At 36.8% G+C, this 14915-nt stretch overlaps 1 protein-coding gene across 6 annotated transcripts in view; it reads right to left on the bottom strand.

Annotated features, from left to right (window-relative positions):
* Positions 1-14915, bottom strand: part of ATAD1 (ATPase family AAA domain containing 1) — a 60219-nt gene that overhangs the window by 43652 nt on the left and 1652 nt on the right. For 2 of the 6 annotated variants that reach the window (XM_028104560.2, XM_028104565.2), the window contains exon 2: positions 12972-13143. The exons of 1 other annotated variant lie outside the window; for it this stretch is intronic. In XM_028104560.2, the coding sequence (XP_027960361.1) occupies positions 12972-13133 (162 nt within the window). In that variant the 5' untranslated portion in view covers positions 13134-13143. Of the gene's footprint in view, positions 1-9739; positions 9924-11523; positions 11605-12971; positions 13144-14915 lie in introns of those variants that run through there. 3 more of the 6 variants (XM_028104562.2, XM_028104561.2, XM_028104563.2) reach the window with 3 other exon arrangements.

Below are 14915 nucleotides of genomic sequence, written 5' to 3'. Positions count from 1 at the left end.
TCAACCAACATCTTATAAATCCCTTTAAAAAAAAAAAAACATTTTTTATTTTTTTTTCATTTTTAGAGTCATATTTTATCCCTTCATAGTAGTTATCCTTGTTTTTGGCATATATATATAAGTTGTTCTCTCTTTAAAATTTTGAGGTACAGTTTCTTCTAACAGATCAAAATATACCCTAAACCACTAGTGTATGGCTTTGTTCTAGTCTCCTGCCTGATCACATTCTCTCCCTTTTTCCTTTTTTTTTTTCCTTAAATCTTCTTTCTTTTTTCAAACAACTTATCTTACCAAGTCCTTTTATAAAATCTTTTATAATTTTCATCTTTACAGTCATCTTCCATCCCTTCATTGTATCAACCCTTATTTTGTACATATATGTCTTTCTTCCTTTAAAATTTTAGGAGGCACTTTTTTCTAACAGACCAAAATACGCCCAAAATCTAGTGTGTGGCACTGATCTATGCACTAGCCTGATCATATTTGATCATATTCTGCCTTTTTTGAATTGTTTTGTTTTTGTTTTTATCTTTTTTTTTTTTTTCTTTTTCTCTTTCTTTTTTCTTTCTTTCCCTTTCTTTTCCCCTGGTTTCAGGTCTTTTCTGATTTGTATACAGTATATTTGCTGGGGACGTTGTAAACCTGTTAGCCTTTTGTTCTCTCATTCATCTATTCTCCTCTGGACAAAATGACAAGACGAAAGAAATCACCTCAGCAAAAAGAACAAGAGGTAGTACCGTCAGCCAGGGACCTACTCAATACGGACATTAGTACGATGTCGGACCTAGAGTTCAGAATCATGACTTTAAAGATACTAGCTGGGCTTGAAAAAAGCGTGGAAGTTATTAGAGAAACCCTTTCTGGAGAAATAAAAGAACTAAAATCTAACCAAATCGAAATCAAAAAGGCTATTGATGAGGTGCAATCAAAAATGGGGGCACTAAATGCTAGGATAAATGAGGCAGAAGAGAGAATCAGCGATATAGAAGACCAAATGATGGAAAATAAAGAGGCTGAGAAAAAGAGAGAGAAACAACTACAGGATCACGAGGGCAGAATTCGAGAGATAAGTGATACGATAAGACGAAACAACATTAGAATAATTGGGATCCCAGAAGAAGAAGAAGAGAGAGAGAGGGGCAGAAGGTATATTGGAGCAAATTATAGCAGAGAACTTCCCTAATGTGAGGAAGGAAACAGGCATTAAAATCCAGGAGGCACAGAGAACCCCTCTCAAAATCAATAAAAATAGGTCAACACCCCGACATCTAATAGTAAAACTTACGAGTCTCAGAGACAAAGAGAAAATCCTGAAAGCAGCTCGGGAGAAGAGATATGTAACCTACAATGGTAGAAACATTAGATTGGCAACAGACCTATCCACAGAGACCTGGCAGGCCAGAAAGGACTGGCAAGATATCTTCAGAGCACTAAACGAGAAAAATATGCAGCCAAGAATACTATATCCAGCTAGGCTATCATTGAAAATAGAAGGAAAGATAAAAAGCTTCCAGAACAAACAAAAACTAAAGGAATTTGCAAACACGAAACCAGCCCTCCAAGAAATATTGAGAGGGGTCCTCTAAGCAAAGAGAGAACCTAAAAACAGCAAAGAGCAGAAACGAACACAGACAACAGACAGTTAACAGTCACCTTACAGGTAATACAATGGCACTAAATTCATACCTTTCAATAGTTACCCTGAATGTAAATGGGCTAAATGCCCCAATCAAAAGACACAGGCTATCAGATTGGATTAAAAAACAAGACCCATCAATATGCTGTCTGCAAGAGACTCATTTTACACCCAAAGACACCCCCAGATTGAAAGTGAGGGGGTGGAAAACCATTTACCATGCTAATGGACACCAAAAGAAAGCTGGGGTGGCCATCCTTATATCAGACAAACTAGATTTTAAAACAAAGACTGTAATAAGAGATGAGGAAGGACACTATATCCTACTTAAAGGGTCTATCCAACAAGAAGATCTAACAATTGTAAATATCTATGCCCCGAACATGGGAGCAGCCAATTATATAAGGCAATTAATAACAAAAGCAAAGAAACACATTGACAACAATACAATAATAGTGGGGGACTTTAACACCCCCCTGACTGAAATGGACAGATCATCTAAGCAAAAGATCAACAAGGAAATAAAGACTTTAAATGACACACTGGACCAAATGGACTTCACAGACATATTCAGAACATTCCATCCCAAAGCAACGGAATACACATTCTTCTCTAGTGCCCATGGAACATTCTCCAGAATTGATCACATCCTAGGTCACAAATCAGGTCTCAATCGGTACCAAAAGATTGGGATCATTCCCTGCATATTTTCAGACCACAATGCTTTGAAACTAGAACTCAACCACAAGAGGAAAGTCGGAAAGAACTCAAATACATGGAGGCTAAAGAGCATCCTACTAAAGAATGAATGGATCAACCAAGAAATTAAAGAAGAATTAAAAAAATTCATGGAAACCAATGAAAATGAAAACACAACTGTTCAAAATCTTTGGGATACAGCAAAGGCAGTCCTGAGAGGAAAGTATATAGCAATACAAGCCTTTCTCAAGAAACAAGAAAGGTCTCAAATACACAACCTAACCCTACACCTAAAGGAGCTGGAGAAAGAACAGCAAAGAAAGCCTAAACCCAGCAGGAGAAGAGAAATCATAAAGATCAGAGCAGAAATCAATGAACTAGAAACCAAAAGAACAGTAGAACAGATCAACGAAACTAGGAGCTGGTTCTTTGAAAGAATTAACAAGATTGATAAACCCCTGGCCAGACTGATCAAAAAGAAAAGAGAAATGACCCAAATCAACAAAATCATGAATGAAAGAGGAGAGATCACAAGCAACACCAAAGAAATACAAACAATTATAAGAACATATTATGAGCAACTCTATGCCAGCAAATTAGATAACCTGGAAGAAATGGGTGCATTCCTAGAGATGTATCAACTACCAAAATTGAACCAGGAAGAAATAGAAAACCTGAACAGACCTATAACCACTAAGGAAATTGAAACAGTCATCAAAAATCTCCCAAGAAACAAAAGCCCAGGGCCAGATGGCTTCCCAGGGGAATTCTATCAGACCTTTCAAGAAGAATTAATACCTATTCTCCTGAAACTGTTCCAAAAAATAGAAATGGAAGGGAAAGTTCCAAACTCATTTTATGAGGCCAGCATTACCTTGATCCCAAAACCAGACAAAGACCCCATCAAAAAAGAGAATTACAGACCAATATCCTTGATGAACATGGATGCAAAAATTCTCACCAAAATACTAGCCAATAGGATCCAACAGTACATTAAAAGGATTATTCACCACGACCAAGTGGGATTTATCCCTGGGCTGCAAGGCTGGTTCAACACCTCTCAATAGATGCAGAAAAAGCATTTGACAAAGTACAACATCCTTTCTTGATCAAAACTCTTCAGAGTATAGGGATAGAGGGTACATACCTCAATATCATAAAAGCCATCTATGAAAAACCTACAGCGAATATCATTCTCAATGGGGAAAGGCTGAGAGCTTTTCCCCTAAGGTCAGGAACGCGGCAGGGATGTCCACTCTCACCACTGCTATTCAACATAGTATTAGAAGTCCTAGCCACAGCAATCAGACAACAAAAAGAAATCAAAGGCATCCAAATCGGCAAAGAGGAAGTCAAACTCTCACTCTTTGCAGATGATATGATACTGTATGTGGAAAACCCAAAAGACTCCACCCCAAAACTGCTAGAACTCATACAGGAATTCAGTAAAGTAGCAGGATATAAAATCAATGCACAGAAATCAGTGGCATTCCTATACACCAACAACAAGACAGAAGAGAGACAAATCAAGGAGTCGATCCCATTTACAATTGCACCCAAAACGATTAGATACCTAGGAATAAATCTAACCAAAGAGGCAAAGGATCTGTACTCAGAAAACTATAAAATACTCCTGAAAGAAATTGAAGAAGACACAAAGAAATGGAAAAACGTTCCATGCTCATGGATTGGGAGAATCAACATTGTGAAGATGTCAATGCTACCTAGAGCAATCTACACATTCAATGCAATCCCCATCAAAATACCATCCACTTTTTTCAAAGAAATGGAACAAATAATCCTAAAATTTGTATGGAACCAGAAGAGACCCAGAATAGCCAGAGGAATACTGAAAAAGAAAAGCAAAGCTGGCGGCATCACAATTCCGGACTTCCAGCTCTATTACAAAGCTGTCATCATCAAGACAGTATGGTACTGGCACAAAAACAGACACATAGATCAATGGAACAGAATTGAGAGCCCAGAAATGGACCCTCAACTCTATGGTCAACTTATTTTTGACAAAGCAGGAAAGAATGTCCAATGGCAAAAAGACAGTCTCTTCAACAAATGGTGTTGGGAAAATTGGACAGCCACATGCAGAAGAATGAAACTGGACCATTTCCTTACACCACACACAAAAATAGACTCCAAATGGTTGAAAGACCTAAACGTGAGACAGGAGTCCATCCAAATCCTAAAGGAGAACACAGGTAGCAACCTTTTCGACCTTAGCCGCAGCAACTTCTTCCTAGAAACATCGCCAAAGGCACGGGAAGCCAGGGCAAAAATTAACTATTGGGATTTCATCAAGATAAAAAGCTTCTGCACAGCAAAAGAAACAGTCCACAAAACCAAAAGACAACCGACAGAATGGGAGAAAATATTTGCAAATGACATATCAGATAAAGGGCTAGTATCCAAAATCTATAAAGAACTTATCAAACTCAACACCCAAAGAACAAATAATCCAATCAAGAAATGGGCAGAAGACATGAACAGACATTTCTCCAAAGAAGACATCCAAATGGCCAACAGGCACATGAAAAAGTGCTCAACATCGCTTGGCATCAGGGAAATCCAAATCAAAACCTCAATGAGATACCACCTCACACCCGTCAGAATGGCTAAAATTAACAAGTCAGGGAACGACAGATGTTGGCGGGGATGTGGAGAAAGGGGAACCCTCCTACACTGTTGGTGGGAATGCAAGCTGGTGCAACCACTCTGGAAAACAGTATGGAGGTTCCTCAAACAGTTGAAATTAGAGCTACCGTTCGATCCAGCAATTGCACTACTGGGTATTTACCACAAAGATACAAATGTAGGGACCCGAAGGGGTACATGTACCCCAATGTTTATAGCAGCAATGTCCACCATAGCCAAACTGTGGAAAGAGCCAAGATGCCCATCGACAGATGAATGGATAAAGAAGATGTGGTATATATACACAATGGAATATTATGCAGCCATCAAAAGGAATGAGATCTTGCCATTTGCAACGACGTGGATGGAACTGGAGGGTGTTATGCTGAGTGAAATAAGTCAATCAGAGAAAGACATGTATCACATGACCTCACTGATATGAGGAATTCTTAATCTCAGGAAACAAACTGAGTGTTACTGGAGTGGTTGGGGGTGGGAGGGATGGGGTGGCTGGGTGATAGATATTGGGGAGGGTATGTGCTATGGTGAGCGCTGTGAATTGTGCAAGACTGTTGAATCACAGATCTGTACTTCTGAAACAAATAATGCAACATATTTTAAGAAAAAAGAAAAAGAAGAAGATAACAGGAGAGGAAGAAAAGGGGAGTATGTCAGAGGGGGAGACGAACCATGAGAGATGATGGACTCTGAAAAACAAACTGAGGGTTCTAGAGGGGAGGGGGGTAGGGGGATGGGTTAGCCTGGTGATGGGTACTGAGGAGGGCACGTTCTGCATGGAGCACTGGGTGTTATGAACAAACAATGAATCATGGAACACTGCACCAAAAACTAATGATGTAATATATGGTGATTAACATAACAATAAAAAAAATAAAAAAAAAATTCTTTATGTCCTCCTTTTCTCCTGGATCATTTTTATAACATATTTACAAATAATTCTCTTTTGCAACCTTCTCTTCCTTTGGTTTTGACGACTTGACACGAATGATTTTCCAGATAGTGGGAGAGAAACGTGAGGAGGGGCTTTTAAAAGTTATATTCAACACCCACCAATTTCCCCAATTCTTATTTCAGAATGTAGGCCTTCCAGTTGAAATTTACTACCACAATGAACGACTACTAGTCTGCAGTGTTTTGTATACTTCAGGTATGTTCAGGTGGGAAAAAGTAGTACAAATACCTTACATTATCCTGGTTTTTTCCTTTTTCTTCTGGCCTTTTTTTTTTTTTTTTGGTGCTTTTATTAATAATTGGGTAGATTAAAAAAAGGTATCTTTAAAATACACAGATGAGGTAAAAAGAGCCATAGAACACGTTCTCAGTAAATTATTTGTTATATGAATAAATTCAAGTTGTTAATCCACAGAAGGTATTATTGTAAATGGTAAAGATCAAAAGTAAAGATCAAAATTTATTCCCTCTCCTATAGAACCAATTGTCCAAATATCATGTATTGAAAAGTCCATCCTTTCTCCAATAATCTACAAATAAGAGCCAATTCTGTCATACATCAAGTTTCCAAAGTATGCCTAGGTCTGTTTCTGGAGTCTATCCTGCTAAATTTGCCAATCCAGCCCTATGCCAATAGCATACTGTTTTAGTAACTATGGCTTTATAAGTTTTGATATATATTAAGGCAAATACTCCCTCCCCCAATACATGCCTTGTTTTTCAAGAGTCTTGCCTACATATAAACTTCTATTCTTCCATAAAAATTTTAGGAGAAAAATACAACAAAAAAGCCTGTCAGTATTTTTTATTGGCATGGAATTTAAGCAGTTTTCAGTAGTTTTACAGTTTTCATTAAAAATGTGTTGTACAACTTGTGTTTGTCAGTTACTGTATATTTTTGATACTACTGTAAATAGTATCTTTTTAAAGTTGCATTTTCAAAGTGTGATGGGTACACAGAAATAGCTGATTTTTGTACACTGATTTTATATCCAGCAGCCCTTAAACCCTTATTAACCCTGAGAGATTAGCTACAGACTTTGTTTGCTTTCTATGTAGATTACCATATTGTATGTATAATGACTGTTTAATTTCTTTTCAATCCTTCTACCTCTTCTTTCTTGATTTATGCATCATTAACAGTAAAATGTTGAACAGAAGTGATGACGACAGGCTTCCTTGACTTGCTCCTAATCATAAAGGAAATGCTTTCAATTTTTTACCATGAAGTATGTTTCCTATAGTAAATTCATTTTATCACGCTATCTTCTATTCCTACTTCACTAAGCTTTTCTAAAAAGAATAAATATTTAATTTTAACAAAGGCTTTTTCTGCATTTGTTGAGATAATCATAGCTTTATCATTTAATCTGTTATTATAGAACATTATAAATACATTTTTTCCTCAATTGAAGCCAGCCTTAAACTCTTGGAATAAATCCAACTGGTCATAATGTTATCTTTTTTTATACACTGAATTCAACTTGCTAGTATTTTAAGAGTTTTCTATTCATTTAATTGAGATAAATTATAGCCCATTACAAGTTTTAGGATTATTATTATGCTACCCTCATAAAAAGGTTCCCTCTTCTAGAATTTGTATAAAATTGTTACTATTAATTTGTTCCTTATATGTTGCTAGAATTTGCCAGTAAAATTCTATGGGCCTGGAGTATTCTTTACCAAAATATATGTCCAATATTAACTTATTTCATAGGTATGGAACTAACTGTTCATGTCCAATTCTTAAGTCAGTTATGGCAATTTATATTTTTCTAAGAGTCTATCTGTATCATTTAAGGTTTTTAAATTTATTGGCAGTTATTAATTTTCCTTATTTTTAATGTCTGCAGCATCGTCATTACGTCTCCTCTATCATTCCCAGTAATATTTATTGGTGGCTTCATTTTTTTCTTAGTTTTACAAAACTGTCAAATATTTTTGTATGTTCAAATAACCAACTTTTTGGTTTCACTGATTTTCTTTACTGTCTTTTCATTTTCTGTATTTTTATTCACTCTCTGTTGTATATTCTATTTCCTATTAATTGGTCTTCCTATTATTTCCCTTCTTTCATTATCCATGGGTTTATGTTAAAAATCTTTTCTTGAGCTTCAGTTTGATTTTTTATTTATTATCTTCTTTTCTAACAAACACTTAAGACTATAAATTTCTCTCTAAACATTAATACATTAAGTTTAATTCAATCATATTTTCTTTTTTTTTTAAGTTTACTTAGAGAGAGAACACACGCGTCTGCGTGCACATGAGCAGGGGGAGGGGCAGATGGAGAGGGAGAAGCAGAACCGTTGAGCAGGGAGCCCCAGGTGGGCTCTAGACAAATGAAGATGAATACAGAGCCAAGAGGAACGGCAAATTCATGTTCTTGTTAATACTGTACCTTTCTTTCATGCTCTTTATTTTTAAAGATTTTATTTATTTATTTGAGAGAGCATGAGAGCAAGATTGAGAGAACAAGTGGGGGGAGAGGCAGAGGGAGAAGCAGACTCCCTGCTGAGCAGGGAGCCCAGCGCGGGACTCGATCCCAGGACCCTGAGATCATGACCTGAGCGGAAGGCAGACGCTTAACCAACTGAGCCACCCAGGCGCCCTCATCATAAATATTTTCTAATTTCTACTATGTTTTCTTTTACTAGCAGTTCTTTAAAGATGTTTCTTACTTTCCAAACTTATTGGATATTTAATGATTTTCCTGTTCTGCACTGGAGCCAGGGAATGTAACAAACATGCTACCAGTGCTATGAAACTTGACATCTGCTTTACAACTTAGCATTTAGTTAAATTTCAAAAATCTTACACAGGTGCTTTTTAAATACGTACTGTGCATTTTTTGAAGCACAATATACTATATGTGGCCACTAGATAATGCTGTTACTTTCGTAAATCTGTGATATCTTTACCCATTAAAAAAAAAAGTTTCATCTGACTACATCAAAATAATAAGCTTCTGCACAGCAAAAAAAAAAAAAGGAAGCAATCAACAAAACTAAAAGACAATCTACTAGAGAAGATATTTGCAAATGACATATCCAATAAAAGATCAGTATCCAAATTATATAAAGAAATTATACAACTCAACACAACCCCCCCCCCCAAAATAATCCAATCCAAACAGACACTTAACTACAGAGAAAAAACAGATGGATACCAGAGTGGAGGCGGGTGGGTGTAGGGTGAAATGGGTGAAACGGGAATGGGATTAAGAGTACACTTATCATGATGAGCACTGAGTAATGTATAGAATTGTTGTATCACTGTATTTTACATCTGAAGCTAATATAACACTGTATGTTAACTATACTGGAATAAAAAAAATGTTTTTTTAATATTTCATCTACCACTTACTGAAAGCAATGTTAAAAACCTCCCACCATGATGACGGATATGTTATTTCTCCCTATAGTTTTATCAATTTTTTGCTTTATGTATTTTGAAGCTATATTAATAGATGTACACAAATAAAGAAATATTATATTTCTTGGTGAATTGAATCTTTAATCACTCTGTAATGAAACCTTATTTTCTCTAATAGTATTTTTGCCTTAAAGTTTGTGTTCAACCAGCTTTCTCTTTATGGTAGAGGCATTTTCCATCTTTTAATTTTCAACCTGTGTCTACAGTTTATATGTGTCACTTCAACTACTATATGGCTTAAATTTCTCTTTTTAAACCATTCTTACATCTTTACCTTTAGGTAATTACCAAAGAGGGTATACTCTTTTGGAGTCAAAGATTAATGGGAATAGTGTCTATGAGACATCCTACCTTGGAAGGTCCTGTGCTTTGTGTCCTGAGCTCCTCTGGGCCATAAAAACAGAAGTTCAAATTCAGCAGGTTCAGCAAATTCCCCCCAATATGAAAGCTGGCCATCAAGCTCATGTTATCTTTTTCAGTCTTTGCCTCCAGTTTTTTATCTGAATTTCTTACTTTCTTGCTAGCTCATGAATACCTTTAAGAAGATTAAAAAAAATATTTTATCTAGATCATTTAGTTGCTTTTAGCAGGAAGGTCAGTCCGGGTATCTAGTTACCCTAATCAACCTGTTCATTCTCCACTGGCTTCACTTCCCCTTCCCATTCCCCAAATGAAGGCTTATTCTTCAGCCAACTATTTATGGTGTTTGATAGCACCTCCTTTAGAGATCTCGTCACTCCCAATACAGTCATCAGCATTTATCATATTCACGATTACAAGAAAAGCTCTCAACAGATATTTGAATGTATAAATCCTAATGGTGGTAGGAGGAAGGTGGGGAAAACCCCACAAATGATACATATTTACACAAGAATAACCCCGGGGCCTGCGGCATCCCAGTTGAGACTCACTTCTCTAATAAGCCCAACTACTTCTGAGCGTCTGATGAGGAACCTCTAAGGACTGACCTTTTCTCTGAGATTTAGACCTACCATTAACGGCTGGATGAACATATTCCTCTGGATGCCTACTACCAACACAAACTCAATATGCCCAAATCAAATATCATCTTCCCATAAACTTGCCCATCTATCAGTTTCTAAACCTTGATGAAAGATACCATGAGTCTTTGAGGACTCCAAACAGATCTTGGATTCATTTGTAGGGTGTCATTTTTCTTTTCCCGTATCATCACCAAGTCCTTCCAGCATTCATTCTCATTAGTCGATTTCACCCATTCCATTCCCTTTGTCACCCCCTTATTCTAGGTCTTTGCCAGGCCTACTGCAGTCTGGTTAAGTCTATGCAACAGATCTTGCTTCTGGTCTCCCTAACCCCAGTTCCTGCTATACACTACTGTGAAGTTAATTATCCTTCAAACATACCTTTGCACATCACCCACATACTCAAAAATCCTTAACAGGCAGTTTGACAGTTTAGTAGTTCATCACTGCCTACACAGAAGACTTCAGCTGGCCAACAGGGTATTTCTGTAGCTGGCCAGGGAGGTAAGGAAGGAGAAGAGGAAGGCTATCGGAGAAGCTACAGCGCTGACCAAGCAAACAGCATGCCTCTTTCGTGGCTGATGATGACTTCTACAATGCTGTGTTTTTTTTGTTTTGTTTTGTTTTGTTTTTTATCAGCCTCTGTTCAAAAAGAACGGAGTAAGGAAAAGTCTTTTCTCCGACTTTACACTTTAATCCCTTACCTCTCCCTCCAAGTTCTACTAGTTAGTTGCATAAACCCTCTACTCCAATCTGACTAGTCTATTTACTATTCCTGCAACAGGTTTTGCTGTTCCTACAATCGTCAAGATTCTGTTCATGATCTTTCTACTTCAAATTGTCCTTGCCTATTCTAGTGGCCAAACTCTTTCATGAAGCCATCCTCAACTACCTCAATCATTAGTGACTGCTCCTTTCTCTAAATGCCATAGTTTTTGTCTACTCATTAGGCAATTAGAATATGCTACTATTATCATTTATATTATCATGGACAAGTCTTTTTACCCTACCACGGGCACTATGAGGACAGAGGTAGAGTCTAACACATCGTGTAAATGATATTTACAATACTATGCACACATTCTCAATAAAGGCTTAAGGGTAACAATCCATTCATGTATTATTTAATACCTGTGTTTGGCTTTCTACGTCTTCCATACGGGTGTTCCAGCTCTCAGAAGCCACGGAAATAAACAACAAAATTCTGTTTTAATAGTTACATCTCTGCTTTTAAAACTTTTTTTTTTTTTTTTAAGATTTTATTTATTTGACAGAGAGAGACACAGCGAGAGAAGGAATACAAGCAGGGGGAGTGGGAGAGGGAGAAGCAGGCTTCCCGCGGAGCAGGGAGCCTGATGTGGGGCCCGATCCCAGGACCCTGGGATCATGACCTGAGCCGAAGGCAGACGCTTAACGACTGAGCCACCCAGGCGCCCCTTAAAACTTTTGAAAATGGTATGACTTACCAATACTTTGGCCTCAGACTCAAACTGACTTGCATTGTGTAGGTGGCAGGAAAAGCTGCACTTCAGCTGACACATGGATATACTTAACTAACACACACACACACACACACACACACACACACACTGCACTGGTCAGACTTCTTAGAGAGTTATAAACTGAGTGATATTATGATAAAATCTAGACCCTGAGTCAACTATTGGATAATCAAATTCAGGGAACAAACTCACAACTGTTCAAATTGCTTTTCGGATACAAATAGTAAGCAGTAGTCACAAAACGGTGATTTTCACTGATTTAAGAGCTATGCATAGTACCGTAAAGCACTCACTTATTTACACCCTGGTCTGCCACACTAGCGTATAGCATTTTGAAAGAACAAGATTTATTTATCTTTTATCCTTGGCACCAAGAATTTGCTAGGAGCTCAGTAAATGTTTACTAAATGCATCACAGTCACAACACCCAGAAGGAATCTAAAAATCAATGAATATAAACATCTTGCCCTCAAACAGCAAGAAAAACTTGAAAGGCTCCTGTAAGGCTTTTACTTTTTTGAGCAAGAGTAGAAACTAAAACAGATATATCATCCTCGTAAGAAAATGACCACAAGAGGAAGTTACTAAAAATAAATAAATAAATAAACCTACTACTTATATTAAAAAATAATATTTAGCAATTTCTTAATTGGAAACTAGTGAGTTTCCAAGTGTAAGACTGACAGCTGATCAGTATTACCCACATTTCAAATGTCTACAAAGCAAAATGCATACCATTACTCAAGATAAGTTGTTTTTGTTTAGTCTGTTGAAATCTTTTACCTAGATTCCTTCATTCATTAGCTGACAAAAATATTCTAATGAAGACGTTCACAACAAAATACTGGAATATCTTTATTTTTCACCCCTTTTATCCTGATAAGTTATACAGTTAGAAAAGATTTGAAAAACAAATACTTTTTTAGGAATAATGAAATTAAATAGGACATTCAAACACATTTTCACATGGGTCTTAGAGAACTTCTAATTAATTTATAATTCTACTATATCCTTAGTTTAATGGAAAAATACTAGCTAGCTACAAGAAAAAATGATCCTCAAACATTTCAGTCATACCTGTTTCTGAGCTTCTACTTTTTGCTTTCTGGTTGGATCAATTGCATCTACCATCCATTTGATTGTAAAGTATGTTACTGCACCAAATATCGTCAAACGGAAAATTAAACCAACAACTTCATTCCGACTCAAGGGACGAGAAAAAGCTTCAGCATGTACCATCTTGATTAACCTTAAAAGACAAACAGAAATGTCACTAAGTAATAACTAGATTCATTACAATTGGGAGACTGATAAGTAGCTTAAACTTAGCAAGAAACCTAACTTCTAGTCAAATTCAACATTACCTGCCTTAAAGTGTCTTATTTTAAGGAAAAATGAACATACTAAAAACTGGGAGGTTTATTAAACTTTTTAAATGAATTTTCCTTAAAGCTCATATAATTTAAGCAGACAATAATTCTGCAATAATACAGTCAACATCTTATGGTATTTACTCTTTTTAAACAGCTTTTAAATAACTATTTCAGAAAATCTAGAGATAGAATGACCAAAACACCAATCCAACTGAAGAAAGGCAGCCCGACAATGAAATAATTTACTAATGTGATGGTAAGAATTTCTTCTAAGTACAATGTACAACAGGCAATTTTTGAGTGAAACTGAAACTGAACAGACTCGCTTTTTCCTTAGGCTTACTTTTCAGGTTTTCAAGGCCTGTTTAAATTTAAACATGCCATTTTCTCTATTAATAAGTGACATTAAATATTTTGAGCCATCCTGTTTCCAACCACCCAGCTAAATATGAAGCACTAGAATCTTCAAACCTTTTTGAACCACAACACGGTAGTCGCCTAAGACGGAGAGGAAAGAAGGAGGCAGCGTGCCCACTTTTACCTACATCTCTGAGCAGCCAGCTCAGTCACATACAGGCTTGCAGAAGGCATGCACACCCCTGTCAATAAGGCAGTAACTACCCAGAACAATAAGGTTGTTAGGGACGATGGGACTGTCACATTTTGGAAGACAGGATCTTAGATTCTAGTAATGCCATCTTCCTCTCATGGCATAGGACTATGCTGAGTGCTATGCTATGTGAAAAAGAGAGAGAATATATTCTGCACTCATGTGAACAGGAATAAATCAGAATTTGCACAGATGGCTCAGCAACCGGTAAAAATTAGGAACTGCATAGATTCGTATCTATGGTCCTCCACTAAAATTAGTTTCCCTTGTCACTACTACTACTCAGTTAAAGATCTTCTTCACTTCCCTCCCTCTGGAATAGCTCCAACGATTTTTAAATTCCTCTTAGATACCTCCCCCCTTCCATTCAAGAGTACATACTTCTCCCTGATAAAAAGACTTCAAAGCTTTCCTTTTACTTACAGGATTTCCAAGTGTTCAAGACCATCCTAACCTAACCTTAAGAGTAACGTTTAAGCATTTTCTCAGTAAGAACTTTCAATAGCTGGAGTCACTGGTATCTGAAAATGCCATGTGTATTTTCCCTCCACCATATTTGGTACCCTGGGACAGGTCATTTCTCTCCCTTCATCTAGGATTAGTCAATTTCTACCCAAACTTCAAAAACCAACTTTACCTTCTTCATCTTTCTGTCACATACAAGAGACGCTATTCAGTAATTATCTGTTCAACAGATAAACTGCAACTGCAGAAACACTTCCCACTCAATCATTCCAACAAAACTGCTGCCAGACTCTGAACGGTTTCCCAAAAAAAGTCAAGGGTTCCACGTTTCTCCATTACGAGGGGCCATTTACTTCACAATAGTACGTTATTTAACTTAACAAAATAATTGAAAGTCTTCATTTCAGATGAAGAACCTTTGACCTAGGGACATTAAGTGATTTAATTCACACCATAAAGCACCTATTGAACATGTATTTATAATGCCTACTATATACTGGGCATACGATAACGGTCAAGATACAATTACTGTCCTCAAGGAATACAGTCCAGTTATTAATTATATCTCTATAA

This window comes from Eumetopias jubatus, unplaced genomic scaffold (assembly GCF_037043125.1).
Source record: "Eumetopias jubatus isolate StellerSeaLion01/CBP00866 unplaced genomic scaffold, mEumJub1_p1.0 scaffold_17, whole genome shotgun sequence".
In the NCBI taxonomy this organism is placed as follows: Eukaryota; Metazoa; Chordata; class Mammalia; order Carnivora; family Otariidae; genus Eumetopias; species Eumetopias jubatus.
The sequence above is the reverse complement of the archived record's forward strand: the minus strand, read 5'-3'. Positions and strand labels throughout refer to the sequence as shown.